Source organism: Opisthocomus hoazin, chromosome Z (genome assembly GCF_030867145.1).
Source record: "Opisthocomus hoazin isolate bOpiHoa1 chromosome Z, bOpiHoa1.hap1, whole genome shotgun sequence".
NCBI lineage: Eukaryota > Metazoa > Chordata > Aves > Opisthocomiformes > Opisthocomidae > Opisthocomus > Opisthocomus hoazin.
Genome location: NC_134454.1, coordinates 41294586 through 41320155, shown reverse-complemented (window position 1 = coordinate 41320155; position 25570 = coordinate 41294586). Strand labels below are relative to the sequence as shown.

Here is a 25570-nt window from a genome sequence, read left to right as displayed (position 1 = left end):
CCTTACCATTTCTAGGAAAGAAGTATTAGGGGTTCAGACTATTTTTTGTCTGTTTTGGTTTGGTTTTTATTCTGTCTTACAGAGCGTAAGTAACTGCAATACACGACTCATCCTCAAAGCAAACGGAACAAACTGCCACCCATTCTTCACTGCCTGAAGTCATATCGCATCATAAATTACTAAGCAGTTTTGCCACAGTTTGTCAGATGTTCACAATCAACTGCACATAACAATTTCTCCCACTCTCCTGACAAATTTTGATTGTTCTGAGAACTGGAAAGGAGCAGAAACATCTTCTGCCTTCAGAAGCATGATGAAAAGCAACAGATGGGTAAACTCCTCTAAGTACTGTTCTAGAGAGCCATTAATTATCAGCTAACAAATCCCAATGACAGTGTCTTTTCTGTATGGAACGAGAAGTTTAAATGAAGTACCTTAATTCTAAAAAAAAAGATAAATATTTTATAGCCACTGAAAACAAAGACAACTGTTGTACAGTAATAAACACGCAGGAGAGAGCAAACCATGCTTTAGGTAGCGAAGCCAATTGGAGCAGTCAAAGCTGGGGGAGTCTCAATTAAGAATTTTGTTAAAAAATAAGGAAAGATAGCTCCAGTACTGCTAAAGCTTATTCCTTAGGTTTTGATATTGCCAAAATCTGTATTGCGTTACCTTCTTAAGAGGATTTTCAGTATCCTTTCAAATTAGAACAGTTCACTTCTATAAAGAAATACCACTAATCAAGACCATTTGTCACTGACTACAGTTCAACACTGTTTAGACAGTGAATGGGCTGTCCAAAATTTCCCAACCTGAGTGCAAGATCAACGGTTCTGCACCTCCCCAAGGCTTCACACCATCCACAGACAACTATACGAAAGTAAAGATCATCACTAATTAAACACACTAGTGTTACAAATATTAGTGTTACCATCAAGAAGTGCCTCTGTAACAACAAAAGCTAAATCCAATTCACAAATCCCACTTCACTTAAAGTAACAAACAATAAAATCTTACTTTACTGCAGAGAACAGAGATCAAAAGTTTACCATGGCAATTAAAACAAAACACTAAAAATAATATAAATTTTAAAAAACCTTTTGGTTCCTGAAAGTTGGAAAACACTAGAACGACTGCATACATGAGAACAAATCTCACAGCAGTCCTTAATACTGCTGCTTTCTCTCATTTGCTTCCCTCCCAGCCTCCTCCCCGATCTTAAAACGCTCAAGGACATTAGCAGAAGATGCTGGAGCTACAAACATTGAGTAAGACAGCAATGAGCTGCAGGGCCCAGAGTGTTTCTTGTGCTGTCAATTGCTGCAGTTTTCACAACAGCACAAAGCTGTGCAAAAGTGACAAGTTTTTCAACTTAAAGGACAAGCCAGCAGAACTACATGACAAATTTAATAAGGCAAAGAGGCCTACCAGTAGCCCAAGAGAACCGCAAATATTGTCTGTAAAGGCCTGGGAGGCCCTTAGAAAGAGAGGCCTAAAAAGAAGATGGGTAATGAAATAATTAGCATCAACTCCAGGCTTAAAACAAAACAAAAAACTGCCCCAAAATAATCTACCTCTTCACATTGCAGTTGTTTCAGTGATAACGTGTCAAGAATTCTGACAATACATTGAAGGAGTATGCACTATTTATCCACAGGAACTGAATTCTGAATTAATTTTAAGGTCATATTGTCCTCTTTGTTTTATTATAACTATGTATATTATTGCATCTAGCTCTCATAAGAGGAATTTTACTTTAAGAGAGAAAGATAATTCAAAACTGTTACAATCTAACTTAGCATAACATTACAAAACTGATTTAATATTATTGTACACAGAAGACCAACTAATAATCAGTGGGCCAAATTTAAATGTAAAGAACTACAATTCTACTGACAGTTGACTAACATTAAAATCTGAAGCAGGTTTGAAACCAGTCAAACCAGTGATGCATAATTAAATTCAAGCTATAGCAAAGATAACATCTTACTATCATCTTCAATTTTTAAACTTAAAAATAATTTGTCAAGACTAAAATTTCTTGTTAGGCACCGAAGCTTCCATTCCATTAACAACAGAAAAAGTCAAGCATTCCAGTGAGTAAAGGGTATTGTCAATGTTACATAATCTAATTTGGCTGTCATCCTTCAAATGTCTTGGTGATGACCATATAAAGATCTGTAAGAAATCCTTCCGGTAATCGCCAATATCTTAACTGCAAGAAAACTATCTTCCTTTGAATGCAAAGCCACAAACTACTGCAAAGCCACAAACTACTCTCTTCTCCCACATTCACCATGCAAAATGAATTATGCTAGCATCTGGTAGAAGAGACAATACATGATGATGCTTTTGAATACTGAATAATAATGTATGCAAACAAGTAAAAAAGAATCAAGCTGGCAATTGCTTACAAATCTTGAATGCTTGCCTCTGGAATGTCTTTTTTTCTTTCGTGTTTGTCTGTCTTTTTTTTAATGACCATAATAGTGTTTAAAAAATCCCCAAAATAAAAATTCCATCATGCAGATATATATACCTTGCCATCAGAAATCTGACATTAAACTGACAGCAGTAATCCACATAAGGACCAACTACAAGAGTTGATGCTACAGTTGTCACAACCGCTAATACTCTGCCAGTGAGTTTACATAACTATTTTAATATTTTAATACTACAATCTAATATTTAAAGTATTAATCAAAATATAATTTTAATGATTTTAATATTAACAAACTCTTGCTTTCTTCATCCTTTAACTGCTTGAAATTTCAGACACACAAAAATATTCAGAAAACCATCATGTAACACGGAAAGTTCTTTGAAAAAGTGATATGCAAAGGGAGTGCTTGCATATCAATATTCTTGACGAGAAAAGCAAGCAACATTTTCTACAGACACCCTTCTTGTTGCCTAGATATTTACATTCAGACTTACATATTTACTACACCATAGAGATTACAGTGATTTATAAACACTGGCCACTGCTTTGACACCTAAGCTTCAAGGAACTGACCATACTACACAAAAATTGGCAGTAACTTTTCCAAGATTTTGGAAATGTTTCATTTCAGCTCCTAATAGTAGTCACCAATAGGAAATGTTTAAAATACAAGATTACCTCCTCCACCCTCCATCCCACAGCGAGCTTTAAGTAGTTCCAAATTCATATAAAAGTATAGATATTGCTCACTGCAACAGAAGCAGAGAGAACAGAGCAATGAAAAGTTATGTCTACTTAATCCTTTTAGCTAGGGAAACAAGCATTGGAAGAAGGCACTACTTCCCTCCCACTGCTTCAGTAAGAATCAGAAGAGACGACAAGCTTTGTTTGCTTGAAAACCAGAAAAGGCTAACTCTTCATTTAGTCAAAGCAGGAGTACTCTCTCTCTGGATACACTGGCAAAAACATCCATCTTTTTCCCCCCTCTAATAAAACCTGGTCTCATAAAGCAGGTAAGGCCACTGCTCAGGGCTAAATCTTTTAAGTGTGCCTGTTCTGCATTGAGCAGTTTGCAGCTTAAGCTCTTTCTGAAAGAGAAATTTTATTCATGTCTTGAACAATCCTCATCAGATTTTTCTTCCATTGATTTGTCCCTCCGTTCTTGGAACATATGTAATACCAAGTAAGGGTGACAAACAAAGCAGTTCCAAAATTAAAGACACTGATAAATCATCAGGAAGATAGTCTTCTGGTTGTGATTATAAACTTGACCATCACTTATACTACACTTAGTTACACATGAAACAATAGACTGAGGTAGTGCACAGAGTGATTCTCTAACAAACACAAGCATCCTCTTTAAGTGTTCTGGAGTTTAACCTATGCACCTCTAACATATCCTCTAAACATGTACACAAGAACACAGGAAAGACTTCATAAGCCTACTGTCCAGGTTCTAAGCATGCCCAATTGTCATAGTTTAATCCAGCAGCCACCAGCTAAGCACCAGACAGCTGCTTGTTCACCCCTCCCCTTTCCCTCCAGCAGAACAGGGAGGAGAAAAGGACAAAAGGGGAAAACTTGAGGGTTGAGACAAAGACAGTTCAATAAGACAACAAAGTAACTACTAATACAACCAATAATAATGAAAACAATAATGATAATAATGAATATGCAAACCAAACTACATACAATACAACTTTTCTCACCACCCAATGACCAATTCGCATAGTCCCTGAAGAGCGATCACGGAACCCAGAAAATCCTGGATTTCGCGAAACTCCAGAATCAGACCAAACTTCCGGAAAAGTTTGAACTCCTCACCAAGGGAGGATTTGGAAGAAGTCCTTGATTTCATAGGAACAACTGAAAACATCAGTGTTATCAGCATTCTTCTCTTATTAAATCCAAATCACAGCAGCTACTGAGGGGAAAACCAACTATCCCAGCTGAATCCAGGACACCATCATTTAAAGTTACTGAGTGTAAAACTGGTAAACTGCTGATGGTAGGAATAATTAAGAGCCAGTAATGAGTTTTAAGACAGATCTTCTGAGTTGAATTATGTAGTATTTACCCTCCTCTCATTTTGATCTATGGTACTCAGCCTGCATAATTTACACAGGTATATTCAATATATTGATTAACTCCGATCCAAGTGGAAACCACCCCTTATCCCTCAAAAAGTGCTTAAAAGGCCATATAGGTAGAACAGACCTATCTTGATCAATCTTCATATGGTATATTTCCTGAAACTTAACAGCAGTCTTGCTACTCAGAATCTCTGCTGGTTAACATCAGCAAAAGATAAAGTGAAACTCTATAAACCACTTTAAAAGGAAGAGCAGTTTCTTAAACACAACCACTGTTTATTGAGAACAGACACTGCAAAGACTAAACAATAGTTAAAAAAAGTCACAGGCTGTGGGACACAGCACAACACAGACCTATCTGAACTGTACTGACTGGATCCAACTATTGAGACCAATCAAAATGAAGCAGTCTAAGTGACAGACTTGACCCAAAGACTTGCATTTCTCCACAAAAAAGCAAAGGCCTGGAAGTTACAACCCGACTGCAGTTGACCCCTTTGGAAAAACTTCACATTCTACTAATAGGCCATTTAGGACACCTCAGCAAAAAAAACCTGAATAATTCCAAAGACAATGAAATATATCCAATTACTAAAATTAGACTGCTTTTTGCAAAAACACTTGTCCTTAGAAACTGAGCACTAGAGAATTTAAGAAGAGAAGTTTTTTTATGAAGTAATTTTGCCCCCTTCAGACCATTTCAAATACTTTACAATCCATTCTACCAGGAAACACTTCCCTTCCGACCTACTGCTAGCACAAGCTTTAGTCTTTCTTCATGAACTCAGTCCCACACTTAAAGGATGGGTAAGCATCATTATACCTTCTTTAAATATTGATCTCAGACAATCTGAATGGAAACAAATTGAGCTATATTTTTACTGAAGTGATAAGAATAATGCAGTACAAATAAATATTTCTTTGTTTTAGATTAATGTGTACATCACCAGTAGACTAATTACTGTAACACAGAACTCCTAGTGGGTTAATTCCACCTGCTTTTCTAAGTGCAGTGGCAATCCATTCTGGAAAATGTAAACAGAAATGCACTGCAAGTTCTAGAGGATGGTTTGCCTGTGCCTACACCTAAAGAGACAAGTTACAGAAGTATATTCCTAGAAAGGCTAGTAATTACCATTATGGAACTTTATGCTACCTTCTTGTCTCTTGTGCATTCAGTATGTGTTCAGATTCTTAGGTCCCAGTGAATATTCATCTACTATCTTTCAGTTATTTTCAAGATATCAGTTTAATTAGAATAATTAATCTCACTTCATTAAAAAAATGCATCAGGGCATTCTACAAAAGCTACAACTTACTCCACTGCACTGCTGTTTTTCCATCTTTAGTGATGTCCCATTGGAATACGGCATTTACTTTCTTTACCAACTCATTTCCAATCTCTTTTACACGACGACCGATTTCTTCAAACACAAGGTCACTCTGCAGCCCTGTAGTCTTAAAAAAAGAGTATGAAGAATTTAAAATTGAAATTCCATTAAACAAGTACTAAATATATCTATTACTTCAAGCACTGTGTCCAGGAATTATTAAATGCAATTGAGATTTCTTCCACCACAAATAATCACCTTTAGCAACTGTAAGCTTTAAAGAGTAGATTTGATTAGAAAATGCTTCACAGACTCTTCTTTGAGTATTATTTCAAATCTTGCTTTTGCAATTTTTGTCATTTATCACTACAATTTAAGGTATGTTTTATAACTTGGGCTCTAATGGCTTCGAAACTGCCCTTTATTCTCTTTGGAGGATAACCATTGCCACTTTTTCCATGGTGAATGGCATGTTAGATTTTAGAACATACAAATGTTTTCATCAGCACATTACTCTAACTGGACACGGAAGACGTTCAAAACATACCGCACAATGAACACCATCAGAACTCTAATGTAGACAGCATAAGTTTATCCTTTAGGAGTGGGACTAGCTACATTTACATTTTCAGCTTTTCCAAACACACGTTATTTTGCAAGCCTTTCATTGTCTTTCTTCAGTAAATATTTGTACTGGATGAAAAGCTTCACTTTCAGAAGCTGCTCCAGTGACCTTTTTCATCTAAATGGAACTGGAGCAAACAAGCTCTTCATAGCTTTAGCTGCTCTGCTGTACCTACATGCACACCAGAATGCAACACTCCTCACACTGATATCTTGTCACCTCTTTGGTTAAGCCTAACATTTTCCATTATATAACAGAACTCCCAATGACACCTAAATTTGCCAGTCTTCTCTCAGGCTAGTTTCCACTGGTGGATGTCTGCCCCTGTCAGCAAACTTCTACCAAAGTGCCTTAATTTCTCAGAGTAAGCTTAAAGAAAAAAACACTGTTCTGACCATGTTAAAAAAAAAAATCTATACAGTTATTTCATTGAAAAGTTCTAATGCTTATATGTTTGAACTTCAAACGCAGATTTGGTAACAGTTCAGATTGTCAGAGGACTAAACACAACCAGCAAAAAGAAACAGGTTCCAGGAAAATAGCACAAGCTTTATATGAATGCCACTGTCTCAGTATCCCCTAAACCTCAATGCATTAAAGTTTCATCCTTTGCAGACAGGAATCAATGGGGAAAAAAAGATATAGTTTATTAAAGCAATGCACTGTGCACTTGCATCTTTTAGACCACATGAAGAAACCAGGACATCCTCAGCATTGCAGATACAACTCTGTCTTTTGCAGCAAGTCCAGTACTCAAGGCTTAATGCATGCATGCAGCAGATTTTTTAAAATACATATAGTATAAACTGCATTATTGTGTTAGGCCTAACCACATGCACAAACAACCATCAGAACCTTCTTTCAAAATGATTCAATGACAGAACTAATCTTTTCTACAAGTACACTATCTCATTTTCGTTTGTTCTGTTCTTCTAATGCCTTCCTGCCACTCTCTCCATGTCCCTCCGAAAAAATTGAGAAAGGTCGTGCGCCTTCACAACTTGCACTGAGTTCCATCTTCAACATCTACAAAACAAAACTAAATTGCTTGTTTCACAGGTACAGCCCCAAATTACACAAATTTCAACCTTAAATTATGCAAGTGCTCAAAACTTGCGGCCCTCACAGGTGCATGTCTCACTTTTTTTGTAAGATACAGCGCAATGCTTATCCTAACAGTTCAACTGGCATTAGACACTTCAAACTTCATCAGTCATCCTGTGTATCTTAAAACGTCTGTATTTTTCCCCTCAGATAGATCCATGAACCTCTGTATCTTACACACTGTGTGCACTGACACTTTTGAACTCCTGTACTCTAAGTACTGCAAATAAGCCTGGCAAGTGATTAAGTATTTTTCCCGTGTTCTTCACAAAAATAAATCCTAACTATGATGCTATGCAAGTTAAGATTTCTATTGCTTCCCCCTACCTTCAGAGGCTCCCGAGTAGAAGACTTGTCCAAGGCTGGTACTAAATCCACATAGCCCCCTGCAACAGCAACTTCTCCAGTCTCTTTGATCTGCAAAGAGGGAAAAAACATTACATTAAAGAGGTAATATATTTGCATAAAGTTGTAACAGAAGGGCAATCTAGGAGTCTTCCTTAAATTTTAAAATCAGAGATGAAGAGAAAACATAAAAGTTCCAGAGTGAAAAAACCCCACCTCATTGAATGTGTGTAGTCTTGAGGCAAATTAGTATACTATGCTTTGCAAACAGCTCTTTAAACAAAATAATTATTTGCTTCTTGAGAAATTACACCAAAATATATTGCTGTTTCTCTGCTCACACAATGGTAGCAAAAACTTCTTTATTTGAAAATTTACCTCCGGTGTTACAAGATACTGTTAATGTTACTTCATAAATAGTTCTGAGAAAGACATAGTTCTAGAATGTTTTTCCTTGAGGTAGATATGCAGTTGTCGAGTTTATCTAGACAGTTTCACTATCTCCAGATGCCTTACACTGCAACTTCCACTAGAAACAGTTTAGTAAGCGTTATAAAACCAGAAAGATTACAAAAAAGAACAAAAATACCTGAAAACCCTTCCATTTTAAGTTTTTTTCAATAGTTAAGTAAGAGAAGAAAATGGGTTTCATTTTGGCATTGTCTCTTTAAGGGGTCTGACAAACCGTTTTGACTTCTGGCAGCATACAGAAAATGACAAAATGATTTACTGACAATGCATACAGAGAGTTATATGATATATAGCCAAAGTGGACAAATATCCAGTATCACAGTTTAGCTTATTGCACAGGTGAAATTAATACAGAAAGATCACATAATAATGACTACTTAAATCATGCCTAACAGCTTGTCACCCACTGCCAAGGCACTTCAGACAATGTTGAAAATAGATTTAAACCAGCATATTGCAGTTTTATGCTTACTTTTAGTTTGATTTAACCAGCATTTATTACAAGTACAAAGACTGCTTTACTTCAGACTAATCCAACATGCACTGAGTAACAGAATTCTGCACAATTCATAACTGTTGAAACAGGTGGTTTTCTATAATTCTGTTAAACATTGTCATTTCTTTCCAAGATAAGTTACTCCACGCTCGTGGAAAAAAAAAAAACCCTGTACCAAAGCCCCTTCCAAATCTACCTATTAGCAATAACTAAATCAAACCTAATAACAAATCCAGCCTTTAAACACAACAAAACTTCTGACTGTTTATGAATTCCAAAGGGCTTGGAAGCATATCATGAATTCTGTTAATTTACATTGCACATGCAAACCCTCAAGAATAAATACCTGAAGTTTAGAAATTCTGTCAAGACTGGGTGGTAACACCTTTTAAATATAGCTACACCATCCCTGATAAATGAGCTTTGAAAATTATTGTGAGGCACCAAACCATCTTATTTACTACTAGTAACCAGAGATGGAGAATTTGTACATAGTAGTCTCGATATTGTTAGCATTCTGAAATTCTATAGCTGCTAATACTCATCAGGTCTGCAAACAAAATTTATCTCCTTCAGCCAACATTTATTCCACAAAGCTGTACTCCTGTGGAAACAGCAATCCTATGTCCTTATGATGGCTCTCCTCACCTGATTTTGCCTGCCCAATCCTCTCTGTAGCTGCGACTATCACTATCCCTGCCACTGTACTCACCAATCAACAGCTGGCCACATTTTTATATAGACAGGGTTGCAAAACTTTGGCCAGCCAAAGCAATGTAAATTGCATCTGCATAAACCAACATATATTGACAAATACCAGTAGCAAATCACAGTTTAAGAAAGTGACAGTGTCACAGCATGCTACAAGAGAAGCGATGAGAACTTACTTTTTGCCTCTACATGGAGTATTCTACCCTCAGCTTCTAGTAAGTATCCTACCAAGTGCAGGAGAGGATTACAGGATACCCAAACAAAATGCTAACACCAATGCAAAAAAAACAGAATAATGCAAAAACTGAATTTATAAAAGCATAAACTCTGTTTCATCGTAGTTACTATGTCCAACTGCTATGAAATGTCCATTTTTAAGCAAGTTGTTCCGTGTAGATGCAGCTTAAGCCTAACTTCGTTTAAGCTAAATTTGTAGAACTTTGCCTGCATTAACTAACTGTCAGGAATTGTTTTAAGACAAACAAATGTCAAAAAAAGATGCATACACAAGGTTATGATTAACTGCAGAAACCAAGTACAAAGTATGCAGACCTGAGAATGACTGCATTTTGCTCTTCCACAGTGGACAAACACAGAAAAAGCAATACAATGAAATGAGTTCTCATATTATTTAAAGCATTGCATTAAGTCCTATGAGCATAAATGGTATTTTTATTGGAATCTTAGTGACAACATAAGTATGAATATTTCATTCTATTCACTTAATGTTTTTCAAAACCTTCTTCAACGGTGTGCTTGATGAGCCACTTTTTTTGCTTCCCCTCATACCACCAGTCTTTTAACCAACACATCTTTCTCTAAAGCCCACAACGGTGAGCATGTTCTGACCTTGGTCTGAAAATGGATTCTATTTCCTTCTTTCCACATTTCTGTTTGTAAAGTCTGCCCCGGAAAGACTGGTTTCGCAAAGCGAACCTAGAGAAAAAAAAAAGTGGGGGTGTGAACAGATCTGTCATACGTACATGCAAAGCCTAAACGCATAGGCTCTACGGAAAAGAGAAAAAGCAAAGAGGAAAATCAGTCAACTAGCAATATAGAAAGCCTAAATATTCAAGTAAGCCTACTAGGTAGAGGCCTTAAAATGCATGCAGCAGTAAGTAAAAGCAATTGTGGCAGTTACGACAGCACAAAAGCATTTTCCCACCCTACACAATTTTTTTTTTCACTAAAACCAGAAAAATCAAGAAAATTAACTGCAAAGAATGAACACACAGACCTTGATCGCCTTGAATCTGTTCACATCATTATTTGCAAAGTGCTTCAAAACATGTCTAGCAGCAAACCCAAAGGAGCATAGTCCATGAAGTATTGGCTTCTTAAATCCTATTTCAAAAAGTAACATTTTAGCATTTTTTAATGTTAGGAGTTTGCATTTTGCCTCAGCAAGTGTCTATATATTATTCATAGTATTTTCCTCCAATAACGTTCTTAATCCTTTTTCTTTTTAACCTAATTTATCTCACTGAAAAAGCATCCGTTACCATTTATTGTTTCCTCTACTTTGAGGCAAAGGAAAGTGCTCACTCAGAACTGGCACTCCAACATTGCACTGCACAGGCCATGCAACACTGACAAGTAGAATTAGCCCCTGTCTGTAGAAGTGACAAAATGAAAAATAATGAGATTGGCTGCTTTAGTATACGTGCACAGGCACACCAGACACACAGTCACATGGAAGTATGCATATTAAGATTAAGAGGTACTGTAACGATTAAAAAGTGGTGATACTAAGATTGTATGATTCTCCCCATTTTTAATTTTTATTTAAGGTTGCAAAAAGTCTTCAAATATAGTACACATTTCAGGATTAACTTTTCTATACTTAAAAGTGGAAAAACGCTGAAAAGGCATTTTGAACACATCTAACAAGGAAAAAAAATATCTACAGTGTTTTGTTTCTACTGACACTTTTCGTCAGGTTTCCATTCATTTCTATGTTTTGGAGCAGGAGCTGAACATTGGCAGCGGATATCTTTACATTAGCGCTGAACCTTATTCCAGTCCTGTCAGCGTGACAAAATAAACCTTTGAAAACTGGCCAGCGATTTGCTAAGTTTTAAAGATGCTGCATTGCATTACTTGTAACGAGTATGTTCTTATCCTGTAACGGGTTGCTCTGACCTGGCAGGGCATGTGAACAGTAACTGCTCACACTTGCAAAAGCCCATGGATTTGAGTCAGGTCTGTCCACCTTTGGCTCTGAAACCAGGTGCTTTGCCTGGTACTCATCTGCCACTCAGCTGCCAGAGCTTGTTTTTCCTGAGCTCTAAACAACTCCTCATAGCACCTACGCAGCATGAAAAGTTGTCCCAAGAGACAACAGCTGGGAGAAAAAAGCACAAACAAAACCAAAACCAAACAAACAAAAAAGAGGAGACAGAAGAAACTCTAGCCTGCAGCGAATCAGATGTAGAAGCAGCCGCCACCTTCAAGACATGGACAAAAAAAGCCATTAGCACTCAATGCTGGGAAAGACAGCAATTCTGAGACTCAGCCCAAAGGGAAGGCAAGACAGCAATTCTAAGACTCAGGCCAAAGGGAAGGCAAGACTAAGCAGGAGTAAGGATGAGAAACAGAAATTTTGAGTGGTTAGGTTAGGAGCGGAGATGTGACAGAAGGGCAGGCTAAAAGGAACACTAGTCTGTTTTCTTGCTGTAAGTATCCCACTCTGATCATTCTGCCATTACTTTCCTGTAAAATATTTGAACATGCACACTTTTATGAGCACACTTTTTTTTTTTTTTTTTACACTGTGCACAGAGTATTTCTGAAAGCACAAAGATACTATGCAGTCAATTTTAAAAGAGACTTACGGCATTATTGTAACAATATCAATATTCAGCATCTCTCAAACAGAATGTTACAGTGACACTTCACTCTTTAAAAGCTTAGCTCAATCCACCATGCAAGAACCAAAACCCACCACTATTTTCAGAACTCAGACATGTATATATGGTCCTATTCTCCTCAGTATTTTCTTTATAAAACTAATGCATACTCAAAGAAAAATCCATAAGGCAATCAAGTCACTTTTTATCTAAACTAAAATGAAAACAAAGTAAATGCCGCTTTCACTTTCTAGTATCTTGGAAATGCTCACAAGCTACAGGAATAAAGGCACATGAACATAAACAGGTGTTTTCATGTAGTATATCTCCCCACAGGAAGGCTTAACAACAGTCCTGGAATGACCTGAGCGCATTACACTGAATGCCTACTTCCAGTGCATGCTGGTGAGAGCCAGTTACAGACAACACTTTATAGAGATCAAAGACAAGAAGGTGTGTGAATATGCCCAGAGAAAAAAGTGTTTGTACAACTAGAAAAAATATTTGTGGAACATCTCTACAGTAATTTTCTTCTTTCTTTGAACCCACATTTAGTACAGGTATTTGAGTAGTAGACTGCCACAGTTCCAAAATCCTGTGCGGCAGTTTTCTGTTTGGACAAAGAGACTACCTCATTTACAGAGTTAATTTCATTTTTCATTGTGTCTAAGTGCCTGAGCTCTTTGTGTGAGCAGGCAGAAGATTTCTACTCCTCTAATTTTGTAAGGTTTTTATGGGATTATCATCATTATTTTAAACACTGAGGTTTCAATTTTAAACATGTATTTTTCTCCTCCAGCATCTTCACGAGTAATTGGGTGATTCCATCTAAATATTCATCCAAAATCATCAGCTAAGCAAGCAAACAGAACAGTTTAATAAATCAGTGAAATTTCTTTATGGACTCTGGTATTTGATTACCATTATTCATCAACACAAATTTACATAGAATTATACAAACTACAGTTAACCAACAATTAGTATGTATTTATAAAAGGAGACGATTTGTGGAAGTATGTTAACCATGATCTGAACAAGGAAGCATAGCTCTGCTTTATTATCTTGGTAAGAACATCATACAATGGTATACCTATATTAAAAAGATGCAATTGGAAAACTGCAGATTATTACAGACCAGTATTTTCCTGTAAATTTTATGATGACAGCATACATATTCAGGAAAATTTCCTAAGTAAATCAAATTCCTGTCTCCCTTGAGGGATCACACTATAGTACTAGGAAGGCCTGAAAAACACTCCAAAAAATACAACAGAAATTTAAGAAAACAGACCGTTCTTCAGTAATTACACCTCTGCAAGAATCAGTTAATGTAGCCTACAGTCTGTTGTTTTGGCATACAGCATTGCATAAATGCACAAGCTACTGTGCCACCATGAGGTGCAGTTAAGCACTTTCACAGGAAAGAAGTGCTAACAAACTCCCTCTTTCCCACCCTCCTGGGATTTACTGGCATTGAGAAGACTACACAGAAGCACAAGAAGTTCCACAGAGAACAATATAACCTCAAAATTATTTAGATGTAAGGAATTACCTATCAAAGAATTTATGGAATTACTTCTGAAGCTTCTTATAGTCAATTATTTCTGCTTATGAACCAGAGATTGTAAAGATGGGACAGTGGCAAGAAATCAGCTCTAAAAGGAAAATAGGGTAGGACACAGGTTTGCATCGTAGGTAGAGTCCAAGCATCATTTCACATTCCTAGCTACAAGAAGCAATACTTTAAAGTGAAGTGTCACATAGAACTTTGAAGACATCTAATGTGACTCTATGAATAGCTATAAAAAAGCACTGCTTTCTCCAGATTGTTAAAGACATACAGACTAAGTGAAAAAAAAGATTAAAAATACATTTACATCATCCTTTGTCCAAATACTAATACAATGGTACCCCTCAGCTCACCTCCAAGGGCAGCAAAATTTGGATCAACATGTAAAGGATTCCAATCCCCACTCAGCCGATATAAGGCAGCCTGCAGAAACAGAAAAATGGGAGGCTAGGTGTGCTTGGAAGAAACAAGCAGGAGTCCCTCAAAACCTTATGATATACTAACAAATTTATCACAATCTATTTTTCTAGTCCTCAGATAATATACTCCACACCAAAGCAGGTAAAATAGAGATTAAGTGTTATTATGCAGACAAACTGCCAAAGCTCCAGGGAAACGTGCCAAGAACTGTGTGTGGTCTTGGTACAAGAGAAAATAACACAACTGCTCAATGAGAGGAAAAAACAGCCTACTCGGCTGACATACAGATCCAGCTTCACTAAAATCTGGCAACAGTGAAGTAATGCATTTTCTAGAATTTGTCCACAGGTTTGTTAGCTTGAAGTATGACAGATTCATCCACAATTTAATAAAAAACTCGTATGAAAACCTTTTTTTTTTATCTAAACACACACACTCCCACCATGCTTTTTCAACATTTGATTCATCTTAGAGATCAGAAATATTCTTCTCCTTTGCTTTTAAAAATCGCAGGATTGACTAACTGTGATACACTTCTCTCTTAGCAGCTTCATGGGTTGCTGGTCTATTAAAAACAAACAAAACCCCAAACTAACATGCCAAGTTTTCTCAAAGACTTTTGATTTGTGTTAAACACTATTTTTCACTAGTAAAAAGTAGAGAAATACAGATTTAGTATGTTGTATATACTGTGAATGTGAACAAAACTGAGAAGTTATGAAGAATATGGACCAGTTTTCTGTCTCTCTGTGGCCTTAGCATTTCCATTATCAAATCTTATATTTGCTGCATGTGTACAGTGGCTACCAGTTCATATTACAAGAGGCATTATAAGCCAACTTGTGCATCTTTGTGGACTAAAAATTTATTCCCTGGTCATCAGATTCCAGTGAAATCCAGTGACTAAATGATTGTTAAGTATTCTCTAGTACCACATTCCCAAAAGTGCGGAGAAAAATCAGTGCATCGTATTAACCAACACTAGTGAAGATTTCAAGAATTTAATAGCTTTAGATGATGCATACACAAATTGTACATGAATTAAACTGAAAACAGCTTTTTCACTGAAAATAAATTTTATTTTAATTGAGCACATTATTGGTCTTTGGAATCCCTTATCACTAAACATTTTCTCCCTGCATTTTGGACTGGAATCATAAAAAATGGTATGTGTTTATCCAAATGAGGGTAAACCGCACTAAATTCTGTTTGGAGGAAAAAAGGTAACAGGTTTCTCAAACAGAAGGTAAAAAAAGAAAATAAAAATTCCCCAAAGGAAGTATTTTCTGATCTATGCCTAACACCGTTTCTTCTATCACATCTGAAGAAAACAATGCCTAACACTGTTTCTTCTATCAGATCTGAAGAAAACAACCGTGTAACTAAAGAGGTTCTGAACTCATATTATCATTTTAATCCATAATCCATTTGCTTTATTTTTAATCTGTTAATATTCAGGTCTATTTCTTCAAGTATATACAGCTTTCACACTAAGATCTAATTCTCTCTTATTTGTTCTGGTAGCCTTTACCAATACAGCAAGTGTTTTAGGTCTCAGTTATGGTGGAACGTAGCAGAGCTTCCCAGTGCTTTTGTGTGTCAAATTGGATATACACCTGCACTAAAAACAGCAATAAGAAAATCCTAAACTGCACCACAGCTTAAGCACGCAAATCTTAGACAGGCAAGTACTAAGCTAATACTTCTCCATGGGTGCTTATATTGTTGTTTACTCTTTTTGAAACACTTCTCATTTGCAACTAAGATGTGCCAGTAAGATGGCACCACTGAATCTGAAATTTCTAACTGTTTCTGCTTTCACCAAAAATATACATTTATTGTAACTTTTCTTAGTAATTATGTCCTAATTAATCCTAAGAAGTCATACAAAAATAGTGAAGACTGGAAATTTCATACTTAATGTAAGACTACAGTTCAGATGGGTCCAAGTTTGGCCTTTCACGAGGGACAAAGGAGAGGGCAAACACCTCGCTGAAAGAACTGATAACCTGACATTAATCTTACAGCATCACCAAGCAGCAGAAATAGCTAAGATACTACACCTGGTGAGAAGAATAAAGTCAAGATCTCCTGAAGGCAGTATCCTCCAGCGCCAGGACTCTTCAGCTAGCAATCTACAAGCCAAATCAAGACCAGAAGAGCAAGCCAAATGGACGGCCAAGTGATCCTACACCACAGAGCCCATTCAACAGGGAGCACCCAAGGAGCATGTGGTGAAACATACACTGCTAGTTGAGGGTGGAACAGGAAAGCAAACTGAGATAATGTAAATATTTACACACTACTACATCCAGACAGCTAAGTGAAGTGATGAGTTGGAAGAGACAGCTGGAAATGGACAAACAACTACTATCCATGGAGAGTGCCTGCTCCCTTCTTCACTTGCTGTTCTCTCTTACCTCAATTGTCATCTTCAAGCAAGTGGAGGAAAAGAAGGTTATCAGGAGTAGTCAGCATGGATTCACAAAGGGGAAATCATGCTTGACCAATCTAATAGCTTTCCACGATGGCATGACTGGCTGGGTAGACGAAGGGAGAGCCATGGATGTTGTCTACCTCGACTTCAGCAAGGCTTTCGACACAGTCTCCCATAACATCCTCCTAGGGAAGCTCAGGAAGTGTGGGCTGGATGAGTGGTCGGTGAAGTGGATTGACAACTGGCTGAATGGCAGAACTCAGAGGGTTGTCATCAGCGGTGCTGAGTCTAGTTGGAGGCCTGTAACTAGTGGTGTCCCCAGGGGTCAGTACTGGGCCCAGCCTTGTTTAACTTCTTCATCAATGACCTGGATGAAGAGTTAGAGTGTACCCTCAGCAAGTTTGCTGATGACACAAAACTGGGAGGTGTGGTAGATACATCAGAAGGTTGTGCTGCCATTCAGCGTGACCTGGACAGGATGGAAAGTTGGGCAGAGAGGAACCTGATGAGGTTCAACAAGGGCAAATGCAGGGTCCTGCACCTGGGGACGAACAACCCCATGCACCAGTACAGGCTTGGGGCAGACCTGCTGGAGAGCAGCTCTGTGGAGAGGGACCTGGGTGTCCTGGTGGAAGACAGGTTGACCATGAGCCAGCAGCGTGCCCTGGCTTCCAAGAAAGCTAATGAGATCCTGGGTGCATCAAAAAGACTGTGGCCAGACAGGTCGAGGGAGGTTCTCCTTCCCTTCTACACTGCCCTAGGGAGGCCCCATCTGGAGTACTGTGTCCAGTTCTGGGCTCCCCATTTCAAGAAAGATGAGGAGCTACTGGAGAGAGCCCAGCAGAGGACTACGAGGATGACGAGGTGACTGGAGCATCTCTCGTATGAGGAGAGGCTGAGGGAGCTGGGCTTGTTCAGCCTGAAGAAGAGAAGGCTGCGAGGGGACCTAATAAATGTTTATAAATATCTCAAGGGTGGGTGTCAGGAGGATGGGGCCAGACTCTTTTCAGTGGTGCCCAGAGACAGGACAAGGGGCAACGGGCACAAACTGAAGCACAGGAAGTTCCGTCTGAACATGAGGAAGAACTTCTTCCCTCTGAGGGTGACGGAGCACTGGAAGAGGCTGCCCAGGGAGGTTGTGGAGTCTCCTTCTCTGGAGATACTCAAGACCCGCCTGGACGCTGTCCTGTGCAGCCTGCTGTAGGTGACCCTGCTTCGGCAGGGGGGTTGGACTAGATGACCCACAGAGGTCCCTTTGAATCCCGAACATTCTGCGATTCTGTGAAAAATGGGGAATGAAGGGTACCACCACACTCCCACTCACACACTTAAAAAACCCACAGGCAGCAGGAGTTTGGAGAAGAACATGCCCGTGCTGCTCTTCTGACTTGCTGTGTCTCCACTTGTCCATACTCTTCCCCTGACTAGTTGTTAAAACTATGTTTTCACCATTGAAAGGCAGAGATGAGCAGCTCTGATGTACCACTAGCTTCTTTGCTAAGAGCTGTCACAGGTCTTAATGCCACCAATACCAAAGTTATAATACTATGAAAGAGACTTCTAGTGAGGAACAGCCCCTCAGTTTCTTTCATAAAAAAAAAAAATTACAACCCAACAATTTAAAGAGAGCTGCTCTTGACAGAATTCTACAGAGTATCATCCTTCATTACTGAAGCTTGCTTTCAAGAGTCTAAAATCTAACAGTAAAATGCCACACTTGAGAACTAGAAAATAAAAACTGCCAGATGTGAAATAATTCAATTAAATAATTATATGATTTTTAAACTACATTAGAATTCTAAGGTCTCACTTTCATTCTTCCAGTAATTTGAATTTTTACAAAAGTTGCCAGGAGGCTATTTTCACAGAGGAGCTGTTGTAATAAATTTTAATTCAAACTAAATAACATCTAGTTGTAGTACTGGAAAATTCTATTTATGTATCATAAAAAAAGACAAATTTCTGGTTTAAGCTCAAATTTGAACTTAAATCTAGCTATGCAGCTGTTCTTCCTAAAGCTGTAATAAGAACTAGCCATTTATTTGGTGTGATAACAAGCACTATTTGAGACACAATACTTGTAAAAAACAGTATTCAGAATTACTGTGGTAAAAAAAACTTGTGCTTTGCTAACAAGTGCAGCATTCAGGAAATAATTAGATACATAGAAGTAAATGTGATCAATGTATTTAACTAAAAGTCTGATGCACGAATATGGGAGACAATACTTGTCTTTTTGTACTTTCATCAACTAGAGTGGCTCTGGTCACAGCTAGAAAACACATCTGCTGAACTGAATAAAACAGTTACACAGCAGGCTATGTCAGATTCAGCGCAGCCAAGTCAGGTCTGCCAACAAACTTCTTTTCATTTACCACAGACTTTGGTATTACTTCATTACATAAATTACATTCCACATGAGAACAGATTTGTTTTAAAGCCTTGTTGGCTTCACTTTCAGTATTCCTCAAATAATGATATTTCCAGAAGTCTTGAGTGATAGCATTAAAAAAAAAAAGAAAATAACAAGAAAAAGTGATGTGTCCTTTGAGGACGACAAGTCAGTTGATGTGGGGCATGAGACTGAAGTCAGTCATAATATGGTTAGATTGTTCTCCAATTAATAACACAAACTGTCAAGTCTCATTTCCTAACATTTTAGGATTTCTGCCAGACCACAAAAGAAAAGGCGATATCCAACTTGTCTGTGCCAATTTTTCAGTCTTGCCTGCGGATTGCAATAAAGGTCAGTGATAAAGCTAATGAAAAAGGAATCCAACCATCCATCCATTTTCCCTTCTAACTGGGGAGAAAGAGAGCTCTGCCCAAGAGCTTATCTTAGCAAGTATATGTGTATATATGTTTACATGCACATATGTGTGTGTACATGTACATACGTAAACTCCACCTAACAGTTTTTTTAATTAAGTGAGCAACCTCATGAAGAAAAAACACCCACAAACCTCACCTACACATTTCAGTGAGCTCTGATTTACATTAAGAACAATTATTGTTTCCAGTTTAACTGGCAGCACTGAGGCTTCAAGGCCTAAAATTTAGCACTGTATTCTACTTAAAAATTAAGCAGCTACTCTTTCACTATCTGAGATCCGCATTTGCCCTAACTTCTTTTTTAATTAATTATCTCTGTAAGGCTAAGGAGACATAGGAGCGAGCAATTGGTAGAAACTAACACAGAGAAAGACAAAAGGGTTGGTTTGTTCCTCCAGAAAACCAACTATTTTTCTCAAAGTAGGCGTAGGTGAAAAACAAACAAAATAGACAGTTTAAGTGGCTCATAATAGTTTCCAATGCCTAAATATACTTTGTTGAAATCTGGATCAGACATGATACTGTTTTTTAACAGGACTGTAATTAAGAAGTGCAAGTGTATAGTTTCCTGGACTACCTTAGGTTTGCCATTCCATGTTCTCAGTGGTCTGGACTAGCACTGACTTACTCTCTATGTACCTTTGACTCCCTCAAGAATAAGAATTACTAAAATGTTCAGTGAAAACGCCTTCACACAGATGGCTATAAACAGGAACAGGTATAATATGTATAAGCACTACATCTTTTCTCCTTCCTCACCATGTATCACTCATGTCTTAACTGTTTAACCCGAGCGTATATTTTTCAAACTTAAAATCAACTTATACATTCTGGTACAGGCTTCATAGAACATTAACCGTTTTTCAGTAGCATGGCAAATGTACAAGAAGCCTTTCCTTTAACAGTGCCTCTCAACCAAAAAGAACAAACCACTTTGGTTTGGGGAACCTCAACTGAATAACAATTTGTATATACCAAGATGTGCACAGATAATGGAAGAAAACAAACTCTTAGTAAAGAAGAGTATATTGTTTAAGTGAAATAACTGCCAGACTAGTACCTTTTCCTCTTTTATCATTTTACCACACAAAAATCTAGTTTAATTCAAGCCCTCAACTTTTTCTCTAAATTGCCATAATTAGAAAATTATATTCTGATCTTCCCAACAGGAATAAACACAGGGGGTGAGGGGGGTGTGTGTATATGTGTATAAGCTTTCAAATATAGCACCAAAACATGCCACAAACCTTTAAAGTAATTACTATTACAAATGCTCACTCATTACACGATTTGAAGGGTTCTGAGAGTATCATCTCTGCATGGTCAAATCTCCAGACAAATTAAGAATACACTATCAAAACCTTGCAATAGTTTCACATCCCTTTGTTTTGCCTGCACCATCCTTTGCTGTCAGGCACTTTTGTTCTGGCTTGCTCTCCATACCTGTCAACCTACTGCAGCACTTCATTTTCTCTATCATGAAACAAATTATTTATGCTACAAACAGAAAAAAAAAAAACCAAAAAAAAAAAAACCACCTGAGGCTCTCAGGAGGCTCTCTTGTGCGATTCTCCAAAGTTACATCTACACCTTTTCAGGTAATGCTATACTACAATCTTTACAGAGCAGGACATGAAAAACCCCATTTGTCCTGTAACCATATTTTCCCCATCCGCGCACATTGTTTTCATCATCTTCTCTCTCACACGACATTGTTGCACTCATTCAAAAAATGACCTTAACTCAAAACACTTGCCTTCCTATAACTTTTTTTCTTCTAATCTGTTTAAAATAAGCATAAAATCTCTCCAAAGAAACAAACAAAAGCTGGAAATAATCAACGTCTTTTGTTTCCATACGATGTTAGCGTTTACTTATTCTATGCAGGCATATGTTGGCTAAAAACACACACAAATATTTACATACACTTAAAATGAAAACACAAATGAAATTTGTGTAGAATAAAAGATGGCTTTCCACAGCTAAGTATCCACATCCCAATTACACAGAAGCTTGCAGGGGTCTTAGCATACCATCCTCAAAGTAAAGCACTGACTCACAGTACTGACAACAGAGAAAATATTTACAATAGGTTTTAGTTTAATAATTCATTAGTCTGTTAGATGTTTCCCATGCACATCTTTCCTTACAAGATGACTTTTTAATAGGCTTTTACTGCAAAGTAATCTGTTTTACAACAGATTAGATTTATGCATAATTCTCTTCACATTTGTTTCCAGCTACATTAAGCACTGCAGTTTCAACTGAACAAGACACTGTGAAAAACTAAACTCAGGTAGCTAGAGGACAGCAGTATGAGCAAGAGGACTGCGGAACTGAGAATGACTCAGGAATGGAAGGACACTCCTGCAGTCTTTAGTCACAGGATGCTGATGACACTACTTGACACATGGGAGGTGCCAATTATTTTTTTCTCTTTCAAAGAAAACAGAAAATAACTGTATTTTAGGAAAAAAACAAACCACTAAAAAGTAGCAATTTCTTCACACCCTGTCAGTCAATGCTTGATGTATACCTCAACATAAGGCTTTACATAGCTTGTATGTTTTAAATCCTATCAGATTAGTCTAGGTGTGAACTTCCTGAATCTCTCTAAAAACCTCTGAACAAGTAAAGAATGATTAGATTCCCTAAACTGGCTTTTTTTTTATGCTGTTCACTGTATCATATTCTCAAAAATCACCATCGGATGCTATCTGCCACTCCTTTAAACACACTCTGTACAATTAAAATCCCTGAAACTTTCATTAATATCCTTAATCTACAGACTGCAAACTGTAAATGTAAGACAGCAGAAAAGGTTGTAATTGTCAGTAGCACAAACCAGTTCCAGCTCTGCAATTTAACACTTGAAGTCCTAATCCTTCAAAGCGCATCACATTTTCAGAGTACATTGTACAAGTCCAGAACAGAGCCCTACAAATTTCATTTTCAGCCTCTGATGCTCAGACACCCTCCTGCTAGTCCGATTCCCAAATTCTATCTTCCAGATTCCATCATCTCATTCTCTCCTATCAGCCATTGATTAAGGAGCACCCATGTCTGAATCCTTTGGGATATCTGGGTAACAGTTGCCCATAGACTGTAAGAATTCCACGAAAAAAGCAAAGAAAATCCATTGTCAAAGAACTGCAGCTTCCACCAAGTCACTAACCGTGAGATCATTTTCCTCTCATTGACAGATCTATACAAAACCTCTGGAAGACTGATAGAAGGGATCATAAGAGATGTGAAATTGTAAGAAAGTAGCTTTAATGATATTTTTTACTTGTTAGTAGTTATTATTATTGCAGGTTGTATTCTTGCATACATAATGCTCTAACGCTGTAACTGTGGTACTAACCTCTGTTTCAAACACATCTAAGGTACCTACGAATGTAGTGGGTGTATGTAGATACAAATTATCACTTTAAGTCATTAGGACCATTGCACAACAAAGTAATTAAAACCAAAGCAAGTCTTGGTCCTCAGTGGGTAACTGGGATAGCTGTAGGGTAAGAGACTCCTAAACAATTCCACTCCATACAGCTCGGCCTTGGGAGAGCAGATGCACCAAGCTACAGAGATAAAGAGACACCAAGAGGGCAACAAGACCAGAGCAAAACAACCTGGAAGGACACAGTGTACGTGATCTTAGAACTGAGTTTGCGCAGAAACAAAGGTCAACCATCGAACACCGTGATGAAGAGTACGAGCCTTCATTTGAAGACCCCCGACGACCACCCAGACGCATCAACAGACATGCGTGAAAGATATTAACATACCATAATCAGTTTTTGGAAAAACTATGAATATGCTAAGCATTTCTCAGAAATATGATGAATATGTATATTGTGACTGTATTTAACTTGGAATGACAGGCAGTTTGGCACGCACGTTTGGAGGAGAGATCCCCTGTGTGCCTGGCGCCGTAACAAAGGACAGCGGCTTAACAGTATACATTGTACTGTTAGGTTATTACCAGATCTTCAAATCAGGTGGCACTCCAGATGGGACCTACTCTGTTCGGCTGTAGGACCCCGTAAGAACAGGAGCCCCTTGAGTGCCCTTGTGGGCTTTTTCATGAAGGGGCTTATCGGGATCACCATGGGAACAGACAAGGACTATCCACAAGTAAAGGTATTATTTTACTACTACTGGGATCAATCAAAGGTTAGGGACTCGCAGGAGTCATAATGTGATTACACAGGGAGAGTATTCTGGGCTGCTGCTCTCTCTGTCACTCCTTTCACTTGCTTGCTCACTTGCTTGCTCACTTGCTTGCTTTCTTGGCTTCAGAATAAAGGAAACTAGATTGGAGAAAAGAAAAAGTCCAACCGATTTCTTCACCACAACCTTTTTTTTTTTTCCTGCACCTCATTACTCCTTCTCAGAACACAACTTCTTGCAACAAATGATGCAAGAAAACTGACTTCCTATGCTATCTCAGCTCATGCCTAGAGCCCTCTCTTTGCCTGTGGAAGGAGTTCTTGAAGGAGAGGGAAAAAGCACACCATTTATGCCTGCATGACTGAAAATAGGATCATAATGCATTGCACACAAAGGCAATTAAGACTACAAACAAAGCAAGCTTTCTTTGGAATTTTTATCTTTTTAGAGACTCCACAACACTTAAAATATTATTGTAGTTTTCCAAACAAAAAATGACAGGATATCAAAAAGCTATTCCTCCAGCAGACCAGTACCAGTCTTATTTTCATCAGCTCTAACAAGGAATTTAAAAATTCTTGAAAGCAAGAACAGCCAATTATCCTGACCCTGGAAAACACAGACAAGTAGTATCACGTGTTTGAGACACCCAGGTTGCATGGAAAAGTTGCTCTGCGAGAAATTCACGTGGATAGTTCACATGACACCGCTTTGCAGAGATGTAGGGGGGCACAGCTGCACATACGCAGCTGGTCACAGAGTAGGGTAGGCTGAGACACCATGTTTTTCAAAATCTATCTGTATGGTCTTTTCTACCTCTTTGTTAAGTGTGTTTCTCCCTATCAATGTAAGTAGCACATACACAGAGTCAGGATTTAAAGTGGGAGAATGCTTCAGTGAAATACATTATACTGTTGCAAGCAAAGAGAATTTTTCAATTGGCAACCACTTCTCAAAATTATTACACATTTTACTGAAACGAGCTGTCATGAACAAAAACTCGGAAGTCCTGCAAACTCCACCTGTTACAGCTTCAGTTTTTCCATATAGGCAAATAGGACAGGTAGCTTTCAGAAGAAAGTGGGAGGAAACACAGAACAGTAAAACTGAAACAACTTATTGAAAAATTCCATTTCATGGCCTACTGCTATACTGTTTATTTATTGTCACAACACTGTGTATTCAGCATATTAATTCTAATATTTGAAGATAGAGAACAATTTATTTTTTGGGAGGTAACCTTGACAATATCAAAATGCTGTGAGTTTTCCCACTAGGAAACAAAAAAAACCCACAGAAAGCCCCCAGCAAACTCAAGACTCTATATTTATATTTGTTTCCCTCCTCACAAGTGACCTGCATCACTTGGACATCATCCACTTCAAATACTCACTACTACTTATTTTGTGTGTCATCAGAAAATTAATTCCAAAGAAATCAACACATTTGGGAAACGAGTCAAAAGAGATAAAACCATCCAAAGATACAGGTGATTCACTGCCTGTGATTCTTACTTGCATTAGGAACCATTCAGCAAAATCTGCTTGATTGATTAATTTAAGGCTTTGGTTCGAAAACCAACAGGACAAGAGTAGCTTGGTGCTGCTGAAGCTCTGTAACTACATTAAACATTCCCTACAGGGATGAAATTGAATTATTCATTTCTTGCTAAA

At 37.8% G+C, this 25570-nt stretch overlaps 1 protein-coding gene across 1 annotated transcript in view; it reads right to left on the bottom strand.

Annotated features, from left to right (window-relative positions):
• The window catches only part of HSD17B4 (hydroxysteroid 17-beta dehydrogenase 4), a 70979-nt gene that overhangs the window by 5870 nt on the left and 39539 nt on the right, over window positions 1–25570 (bottom strand). Inside the window, exons 18-22 of the mRNA XM_075411802.1 lie at window positions 14392–14461; window positions 10857–10963; window positions 10469–10555; window positions 7924–8013; window positions 5856–5994 (exon numbers count right to left, since the gene is read on the bottom strand). Coding sequence (XP_075267917.1) covers window positions 5856–5994; window positions 7924–8013; window positions 10469–10555; window positions 10857–10963; window positions 14392–14461 — 493 coding nt within the window. The remainder of the gene's footprint in view (window positions 1–5855; window positions 5995–7923; window positions 8014–10468; window positions 10556–10856; window positions 10964–14391; window positions 14462–25570) is intronic.